Source organism: Stegostoma tigrinum, chromosome 14 (genome assembly GCF_030684315.1).
Source record: "Stegostoma tigrinum isolate sSteTig4 chromosome 14, sSteTig4.hap1, whole genome shotgun sequence".
NCBI classification, from domain to species: Eukaryota; Metazoa; Chordata; class Chondrichthyes; order Orectolobiformes; family Stegostomatidae; genus Stegostoma; species Stegostoma tigrinum.
The window spans coordinates 4867967-4887044 of NC_081367.1; the positions used below are offsets into that span (position 1 = coordinate 4867967).

The 19078-nt window shown below is 40.1% G+C and overlaps 1 protein-coding gene across 6 annotated transcripts in view; it reads right to left on the reverse strand.

Moving 5' to 3' along the window:
- Positions 1-19078, reverse strand: part of farp2 (FERM, RhoGEF and pleckstrin domain protein 2) — a 145670-nt gene that overhangs the window by 86187 nt on the left and 40405 nt on the right. For all 6 annotated transcript variants that reach the window (XM_059650943.1, XM_059650945.1, XM_059650942.1 and 3 more), the window contains 3 exons: positions 16335-16439; positions 3674-3716; positions 901-979 (listed from right to left, as the gene is read on the reverse strand). In XM_059650943.1, the coding sequence (XP_059506926.1) occupies positions 901-979; positions 3674-3716; positions 16335-16439 (227 nt within the window). The remainder of the gene's footprint in view (positions 1-900; positions 980-3673; positions 3717-16334; positions 16440-19078) is intronic.

Sequence of the window (19078 nt, forward strand, 5' to 3'; positions counted from 1 at the left end):
CAGGTTTTTTTTTAAAATAACTGTATCAGCTTACCCAGCTATCTTCCCATCAACACATTTTAAAATTTTACAGCTTACAGTTTTCTCAGTTCAGTCCACTTAAAATGCATCATCTGATATATCTACGTCTTCATTTGATTTGCCTTGCCCATGTCACCATGCTTGCGTCCTGTCTGACATCCTGAAATCTAAACTATCATCACAATCTACTAACTTGTCAAGATGCATATCATTTAAAAAGCTTCTCCCTACCCTAGATTTTAGGGTATTCATACAAAAGGAAACCCAGAACTGACCCGTGGGGACCTCCCAAACAAACCATCTTCTAGTCTGAAAAGCATTCATTCATTACCCATCTTCCTGAAATTCCATAGACATGCCATCAGTTTCCCCTTAATGCCACAGACTTCCCCTGAACAGGGAGCAGTAAATTGCTAGTGTGCACGCATGAATGGAACAAGGTCAGCTGCCAGTGTATAAAGAGACAAACATGGCTCAATAAAATGTCAAACAGCTATGTGCTAAAAGCAACATTAATCAGAGTGGGATTTGTCTTTTGATTTTCTCACCAGCTATAACATGCGTGCTGAACAAAAACTAATCCAGCAGGTCTTCCTGCTTTTGTGAGTAGATGATAAACAAAGAAAGAAAAAGGACAAAGCAATCTGATTTAAATGGCATGTGCCAGCCTTCAAATGGTATAATTGGGGATGGGTTGGGGGGGGTGGAATTTAGGAGCACAAGCTATAATGAGAACATACAACTTCATAAACACCAGGGAATGTGAAAGAGCTGAAGTGCAATCTTCAGTTTGCACCCTGAAAATAAGACGAGCAGGTAACTGCATCACAACGTACTGTGGAAATCATCAGGATGAATACGTTCAGTGTTGCTCATTACCTCGTGTACTCCTCCTGCAGCTGGCCAGGATCAGGGGGGAAAAACTTCACTGAAAGCCTGAACACTGTGTTCTTTGGTCCTGCAAGAATGAGACAGTCAAAAACTGAGGTTTAAATTTCCCTTCAAATGAAAGCATTGTTTTTGTAAAGGCAGGGCCACAATGAAAACCTACACTCAGTTCAAGGTGACTGCATTAAATGCTCATGATTCCAAACACTACAGCTCCATTTTGATTTAACACATTGCTAATTTATCACTCTGAAACTCAGTTACACTGTAAAGAGCATGAAGCTCCAGTTTACACCAGTATTAATGTTGTAATGATTGTTCATATCCTTGGTGAAAAGAGGGTTGGTTGGTGGTTTCATGAAACAGTTTTAACACATAGGCAGAGCAAAACACACACACACACACACACACACACACACACACACAGACTGATTGATTGCATTGTATCTAAGAAAATGGGTACGTAAGGTGGAGACAGGTTTGGATTTAACTGTAACGTGTTCCATGGTTGAGCAGCCTTCTGTGTTATCAATGTCTCAGGCCATATTTGATGAAAGGATACGTTAATGATGCATTGATACACCAATAGAGCAGAGTTTAACAAAATCTCAGATTAAACTGACAGTACCACAAGATTTCAATCCGTCCTCAAGACATCGTGTTTGGGGCTGTCTGGGACCAAGTTCTTCTGAAGATTAAAAATGGAATTTTACGCAAGTATTAGATTGATAGATTAGATCTTTCGGGAACAATCAGAATTTGTTGTCTGTTTTCCCAGATCACAGTGCAAGGCCAGAAAAGGGTGTGCAGTTTGGATTCACTCAGGTGCACTGTTCAGATATGAAAACCAAAATAATCAGAATAAAAAATATTCCAACAAAAGTGATAAAACATCCCTATGTCTCATTTAATTTCATGCAAAAATAATCAACTCCTCAGAAACAAAATGGAAGGAAATATTTACACACTCTGATCTAACATGGGATAGGTTAAAATCAGGCTATTATCTGTCAATCCATCTAGCACCTTGAAAGCCAAGCTAAGAATTGGGGATTGTTCAGGACCTGCAGCTGGCGCTGAATCCACACTTGGGTTCAAAAGTGATTCTTCAAAATGCTACTTAAATGGAACAGAGGGACATGCCATCTCCCACGCTGCAAGACCTGGCCCAAGTCATGTCACTAGGAGCACTTAAGGACAGAGTCCACTTCCCTATGCACACACTAAGATGAATAATTTTGAGAGTGTATTTGTATATTCCTGCACACAGTAAGAGATTTTAGTGCTGAAGAAAAAAAGCTCTGCCTACTTTGGACAGTGTCAAGCATAGCCAAGTGAGGAGGAGGGTGCAGATAAAACTCCCTTCTACATTCCCTCAATGTGTCTCAGCTGTAATGTCAGAACACTTCCAAACATTCCAGTGAGAGGTTTTCTCCATTACATACATCCACCATCTCTAAGTCTCAGGCACAGCGTTCCTAACTGGCCACCACCACGCGACAATGCTGCAGACCAATTCCATGAGGAACTGCTTAAAGCTCCCTTATGCAGGACCCAGCTGAACAAATGTTATTCTCATTCAAATATCAGCCATTTTCACTAGCTGCAGGAAAATTGGAATGTTGATTTCTCTCTCACCAGTACCGCCAGAAAGATCATAGGAGATGCAGAGATACAAGTTTGTTGAGGCTTGTAAGTGAAGAGAATGTGGACCGCCAATCACTTTGAGCCCTATTACGAGGACTAATGAGCTATAGTCAGTGCACTGAGCTATTAGAAAGCAACTGTTTCCAATCTAACACAAAAATTGCAAAATAATTACCCTTCTCTCGCAGCTCAGTCAAGTCATTGCCAACACAGGAGGCATGAGAAATATGCACAATATCAGACACCAGTAGTAGCATTATAAAATGCAGAAGAAACTGGTGATTATAGATACACCGCTGATACTGGTAATGGAGAAAGCAAATTGAGGTAATGAACTAGGACAACCATTCTAGCATATTTAGACAGCAATACACACCAAATATAAAAGGTTGCAACTACCTTTTCAGTTCAGCAGATTAGCATGTATTTATATTTTTCAGGGGTGATTAATTAATTGCTGATATAGGTTGCAATTATGCACAATTTGCTCAAGGAATGCTCAGATTTAACCTCAAGCGAAGTCCAAATGCTTCAATTTCTTTTAGAAGGAGATTTTTTGTTTCTTTTCTCCCTCATGCATCCTGGTGCTGCAAGGGAGTTACCAAACAGGCCACAAGACTACACTCCACACAATGTCCTTCAGTCAGCACACAAACGCTAAATCCCTGAATCCAGGGATTTGTGTGACTACCACAAGACTGCTCCTGACTTCCTCCTTGGCCAATTAGGCTGTCAGACTCTGAACAATTGCTAATGTTTCACTGCACAGAATAAAGCAGATCCCAAACACAGAATCCCACAGTATTTCACACTTGACCCTTTCACAGATGCACTGTCTGTGTTTCTCCCTTTCTACGGGAGACAGACCACACACAATGTTGGGAGAAACTGAACTGGTCGCTATCAGAGACAAGAGGCAGGAGACTGGACAGCAACTAGGCTAGGTTCAAACTGGGGTGATTTCACCTTCATTAGTTGAAATATATTTTCCTCATTAGCACTGCCATTCAAGTCAGAATACAGAATGCAGTAGCAAAGTCAAAATGCACAGGGCAATAGCTTTGGGGAGAAGGGGTGAGGGAAGATGCAAAACAAAATCAAAGACAATAACACTTACTTCGCACTTGTTTCACAATAAGTTTTGCAGGTTCAAGCCAAATCTAAATGAAAAGAAAAACATGGAACAAACCAAAAATGAATTAAAAATAAAAAAGAATAATGAAAATGAAATGACAATTCAGCAACATTTTAAACTCTTTTTGCACAGATCTGGAGGCTCCTGTGATCTCATGGAATTCTGAACTGTTAGTACTGAGCTGTGAACTTCAACTTCCTTCTTACTCCATCCTGGTTGAGAAATATATTGCCCTGTCTTCACAAGACCAAAAGAAAATGGAGTTGGCCATTCAGTCCTTTGAGCCCCCTCCATCAATGAGTTTGTGGTTGGTCCTCTATTTCAAAATTGTTTTCCTGCATGAGCCCACTGAGCTGTCACAGACATTTGGGGTAATTTTCCAAAGGACAGAAAGGAAAGGGCGATGGGCCAACCTTGTTAGTACATGATGGATGATAATAGGAAGAGACATCTTTGTTCGGATGAAGTAGAATCCATATGGTTTGGGCAAGAAATAACATGAGGAAGACAACTCTGGTACGTTGAGTCTATAGGCACCCCCCACTAACGTTAGCGAAATAGTACAACAGTATAAATTGGGACATAACAAAGGTATGTTTAAAAAAATGGTAGAACATCAATCATGGGTGGCTTTACACAAAACAATATTTTTCACTATACCTCAGTACATGTGACAACAATAAATCAAATCAGCAGAGGTAGGCAAGAGGAAGAATTCACCCTACTTATTCAGGACCGTTTCCACAAACAGTATGTTGTGGATCCAATAACTTGTGGATCAGAGCAAATGAGTGACCCACAGTACACGTTGTGCAATGAGGCAGGATTATCCTGGCCACAGGGTAGCATGTGTTTAGTGTGAGAAGGAGAAACTTGGATCAGAAACAAATGTGCTAAACTTCAGTAAGGGCAATTACAAAGGAAGGAGGGGACAGCTGATTGGAATTGACTGGCGAAAGGGTTTCATAGCAAAGACTGATTGAGGTAGATGTCAGAGAAAATAGATCATAGCTCACACAAAGATATAGCCCAGTGAGAAAGGAGGACCTGAGGATTGTGGTGAGCCAACCATGGTCAACCAGGAAAGTTAAGGATAGCATTGAATTGAAAAAAATGCCAAGGATTATTGGTAAACTAGATATTAGGAAAGTTGATTTAAAAAAACCAGAAGACAACAAAAGAAGGGAAAAGTAAACTTGAAGGATAAACTAGCACATAATATCAAGACAGACAAGAGCTTCTTTGAATACATGAAAAGAAAGAAAGAGGCCAAAGTGAACCCTTGAGGAATAGTAATGGGGAAAGGCGGGATATGGCCAAAGGGTTGAACACATACTTTGCAGCAGTGTTCACAGCACTGTCCTGCTAAGCTGCATACACTGCCACTCAGAGGCTCCATGCACATTGATTAGAAAACTGCCAATGTAAGGAAAATGAAAAAGGAAAGATGAAAGAGAAGTTAAGCGAACTGATCTATAGTTATAACAAAAACAAGGTTGCTGGAAAGGCTCAGCAGCTGTGGCAGCATCTCTGAAGGAAAAAGAACAGTTAATATTTCGGGTCCAGTGACCCTTCCTCAAAACTGATAGAGGCTGGGAAAATGTCAGTTTATATACAGAAAGTGGGGAGGTCGGTGGGACAGGGAGTAAATGATAGGATAGAGCCCAAGAAGAGAGAAAGATGGTTGGACATGCAAAGGAGTTGCTAATGATCAAGTTGGGAGGGTGAATAGTTGTTAATGAGGACTGTTAGTGGCCTATAGTTATATTTTCTGTTGGGAAAATGTCAGAGTTTGCTATAAAGGATAATAACAGCAGAGCATTTAGAAATACACAATATAATAAGTAGAGGCAGCATGGCTTCATAAATGGGAAATCATGCCTGACAAATTTATTAGAATCCCTTGAGGTGGCACAAAGCAGGACAGATTAATGGGAGCTACTGCATGCGATATATTTGGATTTCCAAAAGGCTACTTAATAAGACAAGAACTCATGCTGTTGGAGGTTGTACATTAGCATGAAGAATACTGGCTAAATGATTGAAGACAGAGTTGGAACAAGGGGAAATTTTCAGGCAGGAAAACAGACTAGGGGAGTGCCACAGGGATCATGCTGGGGCAACAATATGTACAAATAACTTGGATGATAGAAGTAAATGTACTATAATCAATTTTGTGCAACACACAAAATAGGTGACCATGACACAGCCTGTAGTCACAAATATAGACAGATTAAATGAGTGGGCAAAGACTTAGCAGATGAAATATAATGTGGGAAAGTGTGATGGTATGCACTTTAGCAGTAAAAAAAATGAATATTTTTTGAATGGAGAAAGCAGAAAGCTGGAGAGAGATTTCGAAAATTCGCTGATATTGTAGACAATGTAGATGACGGCATAAAATTACAAAGGCTTATTTATAAACTAGATTAATGGGGAAAAGTGCGATAGACAGAATTCAATAAAATCAAGTGTGAGGTAGTTCATCTTGGACCAAAAATGGATAGATCAGGGTACTTTCTAGATGCTACAAAGTTGCAGACAGTTGATGTCTAAACAAATGTAGGGCTTCGAGTGCACAGATCTTTAAAATGCCACATTCAGGCACAAAATAAATCAAGAAAGCTAAAGCAATGCTGACGTTTATATCTTGACAACTCAAATATAAGGATGCTGAAGTTATGTTGCAGCTATTCAAAACTCTAGCCAGACCCCACTCAGAGTACTGGGACTACCTATATGGGCACCACACCTTAGGAAGGACATATTAGCCTTGGAGAGAATACAAAATAGGTTTACAAGTATGATACCTGAACTTCAGGGATTACGTTAGTAAAGCAGATTATCCAAATTAAGCCAGTTTTCGCTAGAATTTAGTAGGTTAAGGGGGTGATTTGATCAAAACCTTCAAGACATTAACAGGAAAAGACAGGGTAGATAAACTATTTCCACTGGTAAAATTAGTGCTAGATGATTCAGGAGAGATGTTCACAAGCACATCTACACACAAGGGAGGGCAGAGGTTTGGAACTCTCCTCCACAAATGGCAGTTAATGCCAGATCAAGTGTTACTTTTAAATCTGAGAATTTTTATCTGTTAAGCCAAGGTGTTAAATGGAGTTGGGCCACAGATCAGCAATGATCTCACTGAATGGCAAAACACGTTTAACGGGCTGAATAGGCTACTTCTATACCAACGAGTCATTGCATAAAAACTACACTATGTTAGCATCCAAGTTCAGTGGTTAATAGGGGAGACAAGTGGAATGTTAGCCTTTACTTCAAAGGAAATGGAGTACTAAAATAGGGAGGTTTTGCTATAACGATACAAGGCACAAGTCAGACAACACCTGTAATGTAGTGAACAGTTTTGATGCCCTTATCTATGGAATGATATTACAGGCAACGGAAACAGCCCAGAGAAGGTTTACTAGGTTGATCCTGGGTGTGGGAGAATTGCCTTATGAGGACAGATCAAGCAGTTTGAGCTTGCACCCAATGAAGCTGAGTAGGATTAAGAAGTAACCTTATTGAAACTACAAGATTCTTAGGAGACTTGACAGGGTAGACTGGGAGAGACTGTGTCCCCTTGTGGTAGAGTCCAGGACCTGGTGGCATCATCTCAAAGTAGGGTTACTTAGGTAAGACTGACGAGCAGGAAGTTCTTCTCTCAAACGTTAGTCAATCTATGGAATTCTTTACCAGAGGGTTGTAAAATTGGGTCAAATCAAATTTTTAATGAAGAAGAAATCAAATGTTATGGGGAAAAAGCAAGAAACTGGAGTTGAGGATTATCAAATCAGCTATGGCCTCAATGAATGGTGGGATAGATGCAAAGGCCAAAATGCCTGCTTCTGCTCTTATGTCTCAATGTCTTTATTTAAAATTCCAAACATCTATCACCCTCAGCAAAGAAATCCACCCCCAGCACAACGCTTAGTAGTATGCCCCTTATTCCAAGGTTTTGTAACCCCCATGGCTCTCAACCCACAAACATGAGAAACATCCTTCCGGCATCTCTCCCGTTATTTCCTCTCAGAATTTTGTATGTTCGAATGCAATCAACTCTCATTCTTCTAAACTTCAGGAAATATAAGCCCAGTCTACTTAACCTTCAATCCCCTGTCTCTTTGAAAGATTACACCAGAAGTTCAGTATAATACTTAAAAATGTGCACCACATTCACTGTTTTAGGATTTGTAGATTCAACTAATTCTGAATACAAAAACTGGTAGAGCTGCAATCAGCATTTGATTTTGTTTTATGTTCATATTCCATGCAAAATGACTTGGTGCGCACAACTGGGACCTCAAAATTTTGTTCAGTATGTTACTCTATAATTAGCTGAAGACATTAATATCCCTTCCTTGGTCACCACAACCCCTTCTCAGCATACAGCTGTAAAAACACTCAAGCTATCCCAAGAAACCCCCCACCCTTCCCACTTCTTGGCTTCCAATAGTCACTTTTTCCATGCAGCCTGATTTTTTTTTAAAAAACAGGCACTTATAACCACTCTAGCCTACTTTTCCAGGGGAGGATGTTTGTTTTTTACGGAGCTACATTTAGCATTTGAAAAGAAGGCAACTGCACTAGTCAAATCAGTTTGTGTGGCAACACCTAAATGATAATCCTGGGCATCGAATACTATGCAAATGTCACGGCATCCCATTTTGACGAGCCAGTGTGGGTAGAATAATTCAATTTCTTGTACATACAATGAATAAACTTTGCAACATAGTAGACAGAACAACTACTTTTGATAAACATGAATGCAACACCAAAACTAAGAACTTCACGAACCAATGCATTCACTTCTGAAATATAGGAATCAGACTGCCAATTTGTGCTTCAGTAGACCAACACCTTTTCACTTTGTCTGGACTGGGCAAACCTCAGAATCAGCAGCACAATGATGCCAGAAATGAATTCGTGCCCAAAGATGAAACACACAGTCCTGTGAGTGCAACATATAGCTCCCAAGATATTTCCTATGCTGCTTCTGTTAGGTAACATCAATACATATAGATAAAAAATGTAAAGTGTAGCAGCAATGATCGGGTGACAGCATTGAAGATGAGCGAAAAGCAGAGACATCACAGGCCATGAGATAATCTTGTAGTCTGGGAGGTTAGTACAATGGCAACAGCAATGAGCTCATGGTTGGACAGGATGAGAGGATGGACTCTCAGGATAATGAGAGCACAAAGGTGAAGGGAAGTTGGAAGAGGAGTATTCTGTGTGGGCTGTCCATAGGTGGAGGGTAGAATGTGATGGAACGGAGTCCTTCCCCTCATTTCCCAGAGTGTTATAAAAATGCAGGTCTGCTTGGTTGCAAAAAGCTGTATTACTTAAAAAACAAATAAGATCTACAGTCAAAGCAAGCCATTCCTCTGAGATTTTTTTAAGATCTCCAACAGCACAGATATCACAATGTTACAAATGTAGGTTCTGTTGATCAGCAGTCTGAAATGAGTAGCTTTCCAATCATCCCCACCGACAATTTAGGTGTAGGATTAGGCCATTTGGCCCTTCAAGGCTGCTCTGCCATTTGATGAGATCATGGTTAATTGGCTGTGACCTCAAACCTGAATTCCTGCCAACCTCCAATAACTTTTCACCCTCTTGCTCAAGAAAAAAATCCACCCATTTTCCGATACAAATAGTGGAAAAATGCTTTCTACCAGCTTTTCTGGAAGAGAATTCCAAAGACTCTTGACCATCTGAGAGGAAAAAAATTCCCATCTTGTTTTCAATAGGAAACCCCTTTCTTTTAAGCAGCGACCCCTAGTAAAGGATTTTCCTACCAGACATTCCGACCAGATAAAGCCTCTACTCTACACACATCCCGTAATGATCCCTCAGCACCCTGTATGTTTCAATTACTCCAGCAGATACAAACCTACCCTGTCTAGTTTTTCCTCGTAATACACTCCAAACATTCCTGATGCAAATCTGTACTGCTAACAAAGCATTTACATCCTTCCTTAAATGAGGTGACCAACATTGTACACAGTTCTCCAGGTGGGACCTCTAGCAGTGCCTTGTAAAGTTGAAGTATAATGTACTATTAGCTCCCCTAATTACTCGTTGTATCAGTACACTAGCTTCTTACAATTCATGCGCTAGAATACCTAGACCCTCTATATCTCAGAGCACTTAGAATCATTTAGATAATATGCTTTTTTTAAAATTCTTTCTGCCAAAATGGACAATTTTATATTATATTCCATTTGCCAGAGCTTTGGCCTTTTCATTTAGCTTTTTTTTTGTGTATCCTTCTCACCACCTCTTCACAACTTAAAAAAATTTGCTGTCTGCCTGTGTCACCAACAAATGTGGCAACCATACCTTTCAACCCATCAATTAAGTCATTTGTATAAATTGTGAATGGTGGAAGTCCTAGTACTGATCCCTTTGACACACCACTTGTTACTTCCTGCAAACCTGAAAAATATCAATTTACACAGTCAGGCAGCCAATCTTCTATCCGTTTCTGCATCCTATCCCCTACAAAGTGAACTTTTATTGTCCACAATAACCTTTGATGGCTTCCCCTTTATTCACAAAATATGGGAATTCCTCAAAGAGCTCCAATAGATTAGGCACATGATTAGGATCCAGGGACTTATCAGCCTACAACTCCAGAAATTTAGTCAGTACCATTTCTCCTTTACTGTTCCTCAACTCTACCCAAGATAACAAAGTGTGTAGCTGGATGAACACAGCAGGCCAAGCAGCGTCTCAGGAGCACAAAAGCTGACGTTTCGGGCCGAGACCCTTCATCAGAGGTCTAGGCCCAAAACATCATGCTGTGTTCATCCAGCTACACACTTTGTTATCTTGGATTCTCCAGCACCTGCAGTTCCCATTATCTCTCAACTCTACCCACACAGATTCAATGCCTTTCAACTCTATAGCTTTTTGTTATTCATTTAATTTCATTAACAAGGCAACCCTGCCCCCATGCCCATTTGCCTGTCCTTTTAATGCAATGTATATCTGGAATATTTATAGACTCTGTGATACACATATTATCACAAATTTCAATCTGCGCTACAAGTTCACTTATTTGGTGTTGTATCATGTGCTCACCCCAGCCCTTTGTTGCCTGCCACCCGCCACCGCCCCTTCTCAATTGTCCCTTTATCTGCTGCGCCTGAAGTTTGATTCCTGACTCTTTCCGTACTCTCTGTCCTATTACTTGTTCAAACACAGAGGGCAAGTCTATTTTTGCGACTTATCTCACTTGATGGAAAATATCGAGACTTGACATTTTCTGAAATATCCTCGTAAATGTCTGCCACTTCAACTCTACTGTCCTATGTGTTACTGTAATTTGCCCCTTTAGATTGCTTTGCTCTGCTTTCATGCATTCACAATTTCCCTTTGTTCGGTTTAGAATGATTTCAGACCCGCTCCTTTCCCCTTCAAACTGAATGAAAATTCCATCACATTAGGGGTGCTGTTGCTGCTTCAGCGTGCCATAACTTCAAGGTCATTAATTAATCCTGTCTCACTGGACCCAACTTCAGAAATTAGGGAGGGAAAGGGAAAGGGAAAGGGGCTCTGGGATAAATGGGGCCATGTGATAAAAGGTGAATAGTGGAGCAGATAGGCGGGAGAGAAGACGGGCAGGTCAAGGAGGCAGGGATGAAACTAGTAGAGGTGAGCGCAGGTAGGAAATAGGGATGGGCATTCATCAGTGAGGTGGAGGAGCGGATATGCGGGAGAAAAGACGACAGATCAAGGAGGCGTGGATGGGGGATGCTGATCTATGGATGAGGTCGGGGTGTGGAGATTTTGAAGCATCAAGCTAAGGAGTGAGACAGCAAGAACTGCTGATGCTGGAATCAGAGATAACAAAGTGTGGAGCTGGAGGAACACAGCAGGCTAGGCAGCTTCTGAGGAACAGGAAAGCTGATGTTTTGGGTCAGGCCCTTTTTCTGAAGAAGGGTCCTGAACTGAAACGTAATCATTCCTGTTCCTCTGATGCTGCCAGGCCAGCTGTATTCCTCCAGCTCCACACTTTGTTATCATATTTATAAAGGCTAAGAAGTACTTCTTTCCTTTCTTCTCCAAACCCGATAACCACCCAGGTCCAGCATGTTATTTTAAGTTGCATTCAATTCTAAGTCATGCCAAATTGGCTAATTGTTCCAAGTTTCTAACACAAAAGGCCGATCTGAACCAGTTTCAGCCACTTATTTAAGTAGGTCCAATTGTTCTACAGTGGAAATCTTGTTGAAGGCTGGGAACTTTACAATTTAAATTGTAGATTTCAACTAAATGTCATTTACAAACAAAACTGGGTTTGTACAAAAAGGTTAGACCCTTTAACCACCAACAGTCAGCAGTCAGTCCAAACTTGATGAATGGAATAATTAAACCTTTATTGACACAAGTCACATTTAATTAAAACATTTATAATCCTAAAGGTAGGTATAGATCGTCAACTTAGCGTAATACATGATGATAAAGCTCTAACCCACGTGGGGTGGGGTTACTACCCCAAGAGGAGACCGTTAGCCAAATGAAAATAGACAGTGCCCATTGGTCATATTGGGGAGCAAACCCTGATAACATCTATATCTTGAACAGAAATTGCTGGAGAAACTCAGAAGATCTGACAGCATTTGAGAAGAGAAAATAGAGTAAACATTTCGAGTCCAGTGACCTTTCTTCAAAATGTTCTTCATGGGGCCTACAACATTAACCTGCTTTCTCTACACATTTGCTGCCAGACCTCCAGAGTTTCTGCAGGAATTTATGTTTTTGGTCATTTCAGATCTCTAGCATCCGTAGTTTTTTGTTGGTAAATCTTGATAAATTAAATTATTTTCCATCAAGGATGCAGTAGCTTTGTCTAATGTTACCGTGTGTGAACAAGACTAGAAATAAACATTATAATTTTAAGGCCTCTCCTTCAGACCAAATGTGCCCTGTTCAAATTATCCTGTGCCAAAGAAATTTCAAAACAGCAGTTAATATCTCTATATCTATAACATCCGTAAACAAACTATGTTCTCACTATAAACATGTTTAGGAAAGGAAATGGGCATGTTTAGAAAGCTAAGTATTTGTCATCAGCAATTGAGAGCCAAACACATTTACAGTTTAACCATGATAAATACAAGGATTACACTGAAGCACACTGGTGCATATGAAATTCCCATTCTTTATCTTCTGGACACATAAATCCTTAAAACATAGTTTATTTGAAGATACTTTGAAGCAAAGAATTGTGGATGCTAGGCATATAGGGTTTACATTTCAAGGACTAGCAGATCATATCGAGCATCATAGTCAACCAGCCCATAGTTGGAAAGTCCAAACCAGTGTCTAATATTAGAAGTGATTCTGCAATTGGACAACATCTGTTAAATAACCCTGGCTGTGCTAAGAATAATGTTAACAACCGAACTGAAACAGTCTGCTGAGATCAGAGTGCGGTGCCACTGTGCAAACTGGAAGTCATATCTATTAATACAAGTCCCACTCTTTGCAGATGTGCTGCACCTGCTCCCAGTCAAAACAGATGAAAGCCATTCTCTCAATTTTTCAGCAAGTCGAGGAGCAGATCTACTAGAACAGGAAACGAAATCTCACACTCTCCAGTTACTTAGACTTCGGAAGTTTGGCTCAGCTAGACAATATTTTTAACACCCAAAGCTGCAGGACTGTACTTCTTCCACATCTGTAAAACTCCAGATTGGGAGGGATGCAGAACAGGGTGATCAGGTCAGTGCACTCCCATCACATGTTGCAGCAGCAACAGTTTAAAAAAACCTCAGTGGATTTGTAATCTAAACACTGTCCAACATCGTTAGCTGAACAAAACTGCAAGTTTGCTGCAGGCACTCATTTCCGATCTTAAGTTTACAAATACCCTGACAGCTCATCCATCATGAGCTTGCTTTCATCCCTTTACCTTGCTTACTTAGTTCACACTGACACCTCTTCCATTGGAACAGGGAATGGCAACGAATGCGTCATTTCACGGATGTAGGCTGGTGGCATTTCTTTATGATCTTAAAAATATGGCAACTGTGGAACTCGATCAAGCCACTTTATAATGAAGGAAGTTAATTTATTCGCGTCATTACTTCTGCCAGTTAAATAAATATTTACACATTATTCAGAAAGGGAATAAATTGGAACATTATACATAATATTGGAAAGGCACTGGCTGACCTCTCAGCAATATCAATTTCCCAGGATTGGCAATATATTTTATTGTCTAGTTTCACTTGGTGACATTAGATAGAGGGGGTCTACCAATGAGAATGCAAAGTGCGGATGAGAGGAAATCCTGTAGGTCCCATGCAAAATTTTAAAATAAGTTACATTATTCAGATTTTGCAGCAGGGGAAAAGGTTACATATCTCATCAAATGTCAGCCCCCTATTGAATTTCTGCTTTAGACACACCCCCTGGTTTTTCTCAATTCCGGATATCACTCTTGGGATGGCTCCCTAAAAGACCCAGAACAAAGCAACCAGGGTGTCTCCACATACTTTAAATATTTGTATTCTTTGAAGACTCATCCCCTTCTCTTTACACGTTACTGCAGATTAAACTTTGACCAGTTTCTGCCAGAACAGTGCCACAGCTTAACAACATACTTCATAGAAGGAAAATAATTTCTTCCCTAGTTCTTACGATCATAAATTTATCCCCAAGTTACTGGCACACCAAACAGCAGTGTCATTTTTCATCTTTGTTATCTACCCTTCTGTATTGTACAGAAAAGAGAGTGTCCAGATTGCTTCCCTTTCTTTGCACTATGACAGCTGCTTATCTCTAGTACCATGATAGAATTCTACCTTCATTCCAAAGACTTGACAACATTCTGAAAAAAACACCTTCCACACTACCATCCCCACAAACCTAGACAGAATATTTCAACTATGGCCCAAGCCAATGATTTCACCAAATTGTGCATTAGATCTGTCCTTTTCAACTCCAGGGCCTATTTTAAAAAGCTAGGACAGGCATGTTTTTGTTAAGTCACCCTCCTGCTTGAAGATTTATATATTTGAACTTCCAAATCTCTTTGCTTCTCTACTAACTTTGAAGCTTAATCACATAGCTTATATTTCATCTCCTTCCTCCCAAAAACATGTCACTTCATATTTCGGCTGGCACTTTGCTGCTGAAAGCTTAGGTTCAGCAATTCCAAACCCTTCAGATGAACCACTCAGCCCGGTCTTCCACATTTTGACATCATGAATCTTGCGCAGATGTCAAGATGACTTATATATGCTGAGAGCAATATTAACTCAGGAAAACCCACTCCACATTTTTCTAGCTCAAAAATGTATCCAACAGCCAAAATGCTCTATCCTTTTTTTTAAACCAACTCCCTATCCATGCTGCCAACATTCTTTTCAAAAATGGGTATCTTAACTTAAACCAAAATCAACTCATGGGTCACAACTCAAACATCTTTATAAAAGCCAGGCACGGAACATTCAATTAATATCCTTCATCAATTACTCTTTCCTCAAAGAACCATTACAATTTATCAGACATAACTTGCTCTTTGTAGATGTGGCTGAGTTTGAATGGTTCTATTTAACAGGAATATTATTTTGTTTCATCTAGTTGGTTTTTTGGTCAAAGTTTTGCCCTGGCATTCAAAAAGAACTGATGCTGGTCCCTCGACACGGTGTAATCTCCACACACCATCAGCCCATTCAGCGCAGTCACACAATCTCCTGGGAAAGGGGAATAAAACAACCATTGGCTAATATTGACAAAACATTCAAAATAAAGCTCAGATAAAGAATTTCCAAGTGATGAATGACCCTATCTCTAACTAAAACTTTCACAAACAGTAATATACAGCTACCTGGTCCTCTCAAAATGAAATCCCTCCCTACATTATTGCACCCTTTTCTTCCAGAGTAAAGCTCTATTTCTTTGGCTCAAAATGTATTTTATCTAACCACTTATTCCTTACGGAGCTTACTGTCAAGTTTTATTTGATCATAGTCCTGTAGTGCACTTTGTTTCTATTCTAAAGACATGGCATAAATGCAAGGCTGCAGGTCTTATTTTCAACATAAACATGGCTTTAGAGGTGGGGTTAACGCCAATAAATTTGATCAGAATTCATTCTCAACCAAGAATATTCAATCAGAAATGTTTAAATAAACAATCATTTGCAGCTTAAACTCATCTTTATTACCATGTCCAGCTTCACTCTATGAAAAGGACTAAAACTGCTCCATGATTCTTCAGTGTCCATCGGAAGGGACAGGGATTAAGCAGGTGAGGAGAGACAAAACTGAGAACGACAAAGAGGTATATTTGGCAAGCACATAATTGCAACGAGCTGTTATTGCATCCACAAAACTCAAGGCCAACAATCGAGCAAAATGCCCAGCAAACAAAATCAACGCCAATTCTTTAATACCGCACACTCTGGTGACGAGATTCTATGTGCAAGTCTGCGCACTCAGGTGATAGCGCATTAGCCACGTACTTGGGAAAAGGAGTCTTGCTCACAGTCCATGTAACCCCAACGTGGTGGAATAATTTTCCCATTTTACGCACAGTTGCAGAGACAACGCATCTGCTGCTTTGAGATTTGGACTGTTGTCATTACAGCATAGAACTGTGCAACACAATCACATACCTCATATCCGCAGTTGTTGCGAAATTCCAGCCCAAAGTAATCACTCTCGACAAGGTTGAGACGGTGGCAGATTTCATCCATCACAGCCTGGCCATAGGCTTTTTGCTGTGGAAGGAGAATTACAGACATTGCAAAATTAAGAACCATCACCATCAACTTGCACTTTGTCAGAATTTTTTAAAACACGGTGAAACGTACCTGGCATTTCAAAGGAAGGCTTTCAAACTAAATTTGACACAGAACCCCAAGACAGCTGCAGGAGGTTAGGAGACACCAGGAGAGAAAGGCATGGAGAGTATGGAAACAAAACAGATGAGGTTTTCAAAAAGTATCGCTGGACCTGGAGCCCGCTAACATGGGGGTGGTGACTGAACATGGCTTGATACAGACAGCATAGTCCCAGGTAAGTTTAGGCAGACTGGAACAGAAGATGGCTAAGGGATCTTTACTCAAGTCTAGATGAAAGAGAAGGATGAGTTAGGACTTCAGCCACAGACGAACTGACACAGGGGTACAGACTAGCAATATCACAAAGGTAGGAGCAGATGGTCCTGAAGAGGATACAGACTCCAAATTTTGATCAGAATCAAATTTGACACCAAAATGGTGATTAGTCTGGCTCAACTACAGAAGTTGCCATAGTCAGGGATGGGGTCAGTACTTAGGATCACAGATTGTGACAAGGAGCAAAAACAATAGTTTCAGTCTTCACAATTATTGGTTGGAGGGCATTTTTACTCATCTAATATGGGGAGTTGGACAAGCAGTGAAACAAACTACAGACAGTGGAAACATCCAAGGTGCTGGTCATGAAGTAAAGCTGGTGTCATCAGCATACATGAGAAATTCCATGTTGTGTTTCCAGATTACATTATCATGAAATAGCATGCAAAATGAGAATGGGGATGGGGCAAGGATAGATCTGTGGGAGTCTATAACAACAACAGAATGGGAGCAGAGAAGGCGCTATTGTAGATGGTTCTTTGGCTGATTTAACAAGAGTGAAATCAGATTAGTGCAGTTCTATCCAGCTGGGTTACTGAGGCAAGGCACTGGAGGAAGACTGGGGGCTTAATCATAATAAAAGACGACAGCTGGGTTAAAGAACACAGAAAAATACTAATTTATTAGGTTATTTTCACTTGCAATGTCATTTATAATTATCACAGGAGCCATTTCAGTACTACAACTGAGTCTTAACCTGATTCAAGGATTCACGGAAAGAGTCAGAGTTGCAGCGCAGCCAAGCTGGGCATAGATCTCCTAGGCAACAGCACACTTGAGACCTCTGGTGAGGGATATTTCTCAGATTTGAGCTGTTACAGGGTAATCTCCAGTAGGTTAACACAAATACTCAATACTTCTACACAATTCTATCTCAAATCAAGTCAGTTGCCATGACAGATTATCACTTTTACAATTCCTCCCTAAAAATACCGTCCTTCAACATTATAACTTTTACAAGAACACTCAGTGAGATCGATACTGTGTCTCATCAGCTACTAAGTGCCACTTGTAAATCACTTAAAAGTACAGCCACAGATGAATTGACAGCCTCCACCTGATAAGCAGTTGATTGGAGAGTGCTGTAATTCTTTTGTTTTGCTATTGACCCCAGAAAGTAATGTTGAATCACATACCCCTCTTAGCATCTCCCTTTCTCTGATATCTCAGTAAAAGTCTGACAGGCATAAGCCCTCCAGAACCTCACTTAAGCCATTTTGCAGAGGTCTAGTGCCACAATGACACCAGTGTGACCGGTGTGCTCCGCGAACTATGAATATGAATGGTTCACTCAGCTCCTTTTTAGCCTTTCAAGTGTTCCAATTTAAAAATAACCAGCAGCAACTCTTTAGCCTTAGGCAAGATAAAGATTAGTTTATTACATAACTATTGATGAAAGTTACTAAGTACAAAGCAGTGAAGATATTAGTTAAAAATACATAAACTTTAAACATAGATGCAGATAAAAGATACTTTGAAAGTTGAAAGTAAAATGAGTTTAACATTGCCAGCCAGCTTGCTCAAGAACTTCTCTTTCCAAGACAAAGGAGGTGGAAATTTGGAGTTAGAATTCAGCAGTTGTGATAACTTATGCAGCTGAATAGTTGGAAGTTGCTTCCGATTATTAGACTGAGCAGAACAAGTTCCAGGAAGGAGCGAAAGTGTCACACATTTAAGACAGAGATGGGAAGAAATTCTTCTCTCAGAGGGTAGTGATTCTGCGGAATTCTTTACCACAGAAGGCGGTCAAGGCTAGGTTATTAAATCTATTCAAGGCTGAGAGAGATTTTGAAGAGTTTATGAAAGTGGAGGTAAGGATTAGCAGATCAGCCACGATCTCACTGTATGATGAAGTAGAAATGATGGGCTGAATGGCCAATTCTGCTCCACTATTTTATGGTTTAAGGTGGTGATAACTGATTGGGCCATAATTAACAGGAATGTGTGTTAAAAACAGTTAACAATTAACATCAATCTTAATTCTCAGGCCAAGCAGATAGATTTTGACTGGTCACAACACACCATGGGGATGCAAAGTTTGGCTGGATCAAGGTACCCTTCTTCAGAAAAGATGCAATGTATATACAAATTCTTTTTGCTCGCATAAATCAGGGTTGAGTACTTCTATACGTAACTTCTAATATGCACAAACGCAATTTATTATGGGTCCAGTTAATGATCTTCAATTGGTTTATAATGTAACTCTCAGCACAGTCTAATTTATTACATAAATTATTTCT